A 5,377-nucleotide genomic window follows, 5' to 3' on the forward strand; every position below is an offset into this window, starting at 1 on the left:
ATATGACACATTCTACCAGTGTTCCAAGTTTCAAAGTGTTTCGTTAATGAAAAATGTGGCCCCCGTTTTAAAAAAGATCCCAAGTATGGAAGTAAATAGTGAAGCCGTTTTCACGTGATAAGCGATTACACACACATCTCTGTTTTATATTTCGTATATATAACGATTAGCTGTCATTTTTGATGGCATGAGGCCAGCTAGAATATATCCATATTTTATAACAAGGTACAGTGGGTCCCATTCTTAAGATATTGCATGACTTCTTCATATCTCAAAAGATTAAAGTTTATTATCCATGTTATAATCTATGTGATTGTTGCTTGCTTTTATCTTTTTTTACTAGTTTTTAAGTTGGCAAGTTTCTTTGTTTTCTTTTTTTTTTTGTTCTCTGTCTCGGTGGAAAGAAACGAGAGGAAAGAGAAGAACATAATAATTTATCATAAGATCCTTTATTATTATCAGAATAACCATATATAGTCCTATTTCAGCTTTATTAAGCCTCATCAGCACAGATTAATTCAGGATTAAAATTTTTTTCTTAGATTTTTAAACTAGTCCACCTAAAGTCATTTAAAAGTTGAAGTTAATTTTTTTTTTCTTTTTAATAGAAAGGAATGATTGAGATAGAGAAAGAGAGCAAGAGAGAAATTCTTTTCTTACATTGTTTCTCTCCGTGTATTCTTCCAGTGTATTTGGCCTGTTTTACCTTACGGCCTTCCATGTGGCCACATATATATGTTTGTGCCACAGGCTAGCACAGTCTCTGTCGTCTTCATCAGTTGAAAATTCTGAACATCCTGGCTTTGTTTTTCTTTAACTTCATCCTTTGAGATAAATTTATAATTAACTTTGAAATTAAAATATATTTTAGCTGTTTTTGCAGCTTCTATGTAAGGGACGTAACTCCGCTTAGATCTTTCAGACTCACTTCTTGAAGTCATACTTGATTGAATAAATCTCTGTGAGCAAAGATTTCTTCTTTCTACTAGGTGCAAGCGTGGCCGAATAGTTAAGATGTTTGCTCTCCAGCCATATGGCTTTGGGCTCTGACCAAACTACATGACACTTTGGGCCAGTGTCTTCTACTATAAACCCTGTGCTATCCACTTTTGGCTGATATACCCTCCAGCCTTCTTGAGGTGTCTTGGGGAAATTTCAAACCTGGGCATATGGCGTAGTGTATTTCTTTTATGTTGTATTGACCCATTTATTTATTCATCCTTTCAGAGAAATGTGATGGCATCAGGTGTTATCCCACAGATATCAGTTATCATGGGACCTTGTGCTGGTAAGTTTATGTTCTTAAATAATTAGTGGTTTGTTATGTGATGAATGAATGACTTGTTACTTTAGAATTATGAGTTCAAATTCTACCTTGTTGATTCGGCCCTTCATCACTCTAAAGTAGGAAAATATGTAACTCTGGTATTCTGTAATTGTGGATGTCTAAAACTAAATAAATATTTGGTTCAAAGAGCTTTAACGCTTTGCTGCTATGGTAGGAATTTGGTAAAAAAATATTGGAAAAGGTATCAATGCATTGGGCAGTATTTGCAGCATTTAGTTATCATCATCATGCATCTGTTTTCCATGCTGGTATGAGTTGGACGGTTTGACTGAGGTCTGGAGAGCCAGCGGCTGCACCAGGCTCCAATCTGATCTGGCAAAGTTTCTTCAGCTGGATGCCCTTCCTAACACCAACCACTCTGCTATAGATGTATAACAGAGGATGGATTATGCTTGATGGGCATAAAAGTGCCTTGTGTATATGAGAATTTCCTGTCTTTTATATCCATGATATCCTTAGTTGCATTCTTGATTTTTTTTTTTTTTCCATCACTATTTTAGGTGGTGCTGTTTATTCACCAGCTTTGACGGATTTTACATTCATGGTTAAGGTAAGAGATGTTTTGTAAATATGGTTTGGGACTTCATTCATTAGTACTAAAGATTGTTTTTAATGATGGCCATCTAGAGTTAGTCTTGTGTATAGGGTACAAAGATTTAGGATACAAAACGTGCCCCCATTTTAATGCTTTTGTATTCATGTTCCAAATAATTTTAAATGTGTCCCTACTTTCATATAAAACACTTGAAAGAAATTAAACCAAGGGAAAGTGTCACTTTAAATGTGATTTCATGAGTTTTCCTGTTTTCAATGGTATTATGTCATTAATAAAATTTGTAAAATATAAAGAACTTATGTTCTTTGAGGAGTTGGATTGTGGTGTTTTGGAGAGGGCTTCTGTTGGAAGAAATGCATTCTTAATGTTGGGTGTAGCAGAATTGATTTAATGGCACTGTAGTTTTTATAACAGCTGAATGTGAGTAATCTAAGTACCAATGGCTCAAAGATAGTAGTTTTTATTCTGTACCAGTGCTTAGTGGTATTTCGTCTGCCAGTATTTCGTTCTGAGTTCAAATTCCACTGAGGTCAACTTTGCCTTTCATCGTTTTGTTTTGGGATCAATAAATTAAGTACCAGTTAAGTACTGGGGTCGATGTAATCGACTTGCCCATTCCCCCAAAATTTCAGGCCTTGTGCCTATAGTAAAAAGATTGATTCTGAGCATTATTTAAATTGCATCCTTTTTTTTTTTGTTGTTTCAGGATACATCTTACCTCTTCATTACTGGACCTGATGTTGTAAAGGTAAGCTTTATTGTGTTTTAGTTTATTGAAAACATCCCTGTTTTTCGAATGTTACATGATGCTTTTCACTGTCATGTTACCAATAAACTAAATGAGCCAAACTTAGAATATAGTTTGTTCTTATCACTGAAAGATGTTTGGCCCCATACCAAAGACAAACTAACAAACTTTTGAAATGTTGAATCTGTGATTGTTCCAATTCCTGACTTTGGAAAGTCATCCTTGCTGTATGTGGCCGAGCATTATCCTGATGGAGGAACACCTTTCATCTCGAAAGCAAAGATGGTCGTTTTGCTTCTAGCGCTGACTTAAGCTGCTCAAGCTGCTTGCAGTTGATCTCCTTTGTTATCATTTGGTTTGGGTTTAAAAATTCAGTGGACTAAACCTTTCATTTCCCACCAAACAGATAAAAACACCTTATGTGAGAAAGACCTTCTTTAACCTAGGGTGCCAGTGTTTTTCATTTCTCTACCCACTGTCTTTGGCACTTGACATTTTTGTAGAGAACCCATTTCTCATCACCAGTCGCTATTCAGTCCAAAAAAGGCTCATTCGTGAGACACTTTAGCAAAGAAGAGCACACATTCTCTCTCTGCATACGATTAGACTCTGAAAGTTTGAAGAAGCCACTGATCCAATGAGTGTTGATGAATGGTTGAATGACCAATTCCATACTTCTCTGCTAGTTCCTCAACAGTTATGATGGGATTTTGTTCCACCAGAGCTTGCAGAACATTCTTGTCATGCTCTACAGATGTTCTTTATTTTTTTCTGTCTCAGTGGAAGAAAACGAGAGGAAAGAGAAGAACATACATATTTTATCATAAGATCCTTTATTATTATCAGAATTTCCATATATAGTCCCATTTCGGCTTTATTAAGCCTCATCAGCACAGATTATTTCAGGATGAGGATCATCTTCTAGGCTGTAGTTTCCAGCTCGGAATTTCTGAAACCATTGTTGACACTGGCTTAGGCTTTTTGTCCAATCCCCATATACTGCATTAATATTCCTCACACTTTCCATTGCGTTGTTGCCTTTATTGAACTCATAAAACAAAATATGCCGAATATGCTCCTTTGTCATTTCCATTATAGCTTTGAAAAAATAACTGTTAAAATCGAACTGCACTCTTCAAAACTTGCACTAAGAATAAGTACAAGGTAAAATTACTACCTGCTTTTATAGCAAGTTGATGCAAGTAGTTTATCCCATTGCTCTCCAACTTTTAGTTCATGTAATTGAAAAAACTGCATTATTTATGGGATGATCCAATAGATTGACTGGAATTCAAGGAACACCAACAATTAGTGAGAAACTAAGACAGGCAGTGGGATATAGTTTTATAAATTCATTGAAACCGTATTAATTAGGGTAGGAATGAGGTGAAAATAATTGAAACTGTTGATCATGATGCAAATGGAATCTAATGCATCATAAATTTTTAATTTTCCCAAAGAATATAAAAAAAAACTTCTACATCAAGGATGGGGGTAATATATTAAGTATTGGAGTGAACTGGAAGAACCTTTGTGGTACATCTCTGCTGAAAGAAAAACTAAAATCATTGTTCTCCTAATTATCACCATCATTTAACGTCTGCTTTCCATGCTGGTATGGATTAGATGGTTTGACAGGAACTCGTAAGCTGCAGAGCTTTTACCAGGTTCCAGTCTGATTTGGCAGGGTTTCTACAGCTGGATGCCCTTCCTAACACCAACCACTCCGAGAGTGTAATGGGTGCTTTTTACCACCAACAACAGCCATGACTATGATTTCATAGGTGCCATTTCACTTGGCTTGATGAGTCTTCTCAAGCACAGCATATCGCCAAAGGTCTTGGTCAGCTTGTATTTAATTACTACTTTGATCTTGGCTTAAGATGCTTTGTTTTTTTTGCATATAGCTTGATTAGAGGTCTCATTGGTCGGTAAGTTCAATGTGGTGCAGTTTGTCCTGTAGGTGAGAGAGGCCTCATCTCTGTTTAATATGGTCCTTTGATCTGCTAGAAATAGCAGCCATAGCTCTCCCTACCTTCATAAATGACTTGAATAAAGAAAGAACACTTTCTATATTGTCGTTCTCCACACTCTTACTGGCTGGAATGCCTTTTGTTCATAAAACTACTGAAATTAGGTTTGACCTGGGGCTAAATGAGAACAAGAGAAACATACTGACAAAAAATTTCTAATGCTTTGGTAAAATATAATTTTATAAATAGGTTCGTCCAACCCATGCTAGCATGGAAAGTGGACGTTAAATGATGATGATGATGATAATTTTTCAGGAGGTCCAACTACTTTCATGATTAGTGTGTGTGTGTGTGTGCGTGTATACATATATACACACACACACACACATGACACAGATGGGTGATAAGAAAGTTTAGCTGGGAACCAAGAGTAAAGATTATTTTTTTAAATCTGACATTTAGCTTTGACTAAATATCACAGTTATTAATCTATCATAGTTTTGAACATGGGAATCGGGTTCCTTTTAACAATATGACTTTATTTCCAGGGTAAATTTCACGCCACCAGATAACATATATATATATAGTATAATAATTCTTAAGTTATGGAATCGGTATTTTGTTTCCCCCCACCCCCTTCCATCATATGAAGCCATTTAATGTGAAATAATAAACTGCTTTATGACAACCATATGTGAAAATCTTTATAATGATCATTATCATCATCCTTGGTTTTATTATCATTATTACTA

General features: G+C 35.6%; 1 protein-coding gene across 1 annotated transcript in view; it reads left to right on the forward strand.

Moving 5' to 3' along the window:
* The window catches only part of LOC106873570 (propionyl-CoA carboxylase beta chain, mitochondrial), a 56,003-nt gene that overhangs the window by 7,927 nt on the left and 42,699 nt on the right, over positions 1 to 5,377 (forward strand). Inside the window, exons 6-8 of the mRNA XM_014920999.2 lie at positions 1,228 to 1,288; positions 1,849 to 1,898; positions 2,611 to 2,652. Of these exons, the coding sequence (XP_014776485.1) occupies positions 1,228 to 1,288; positions 1,849 to 1,898; positions 2,611 to 2,652 (153 nt within the window). The remainder of the gene's footprint in view (positions 1 to 1,227; positions 1,289 to 1,848; positions 1,899 to 2,610; positions 2,653 to 5,377) is intronic.

Source organism: Octopus bimaculoides, chromosome 19 (genome assembly GCF_001194135.2).
Source record: "Octopus bimaculoides isolate UCB-OBI-ISO-001 chromosome 19, ASM119413v2, whole genome shotgun sequence".
In the NCBI taxonomy this organism is placed as follows: domain Eukaryota; kingdom Metazoa; phylum Mollusca; class Cephalopoda; order Octopoda; family Octopodidae; genus Octopus; species Octopus bimaculoides.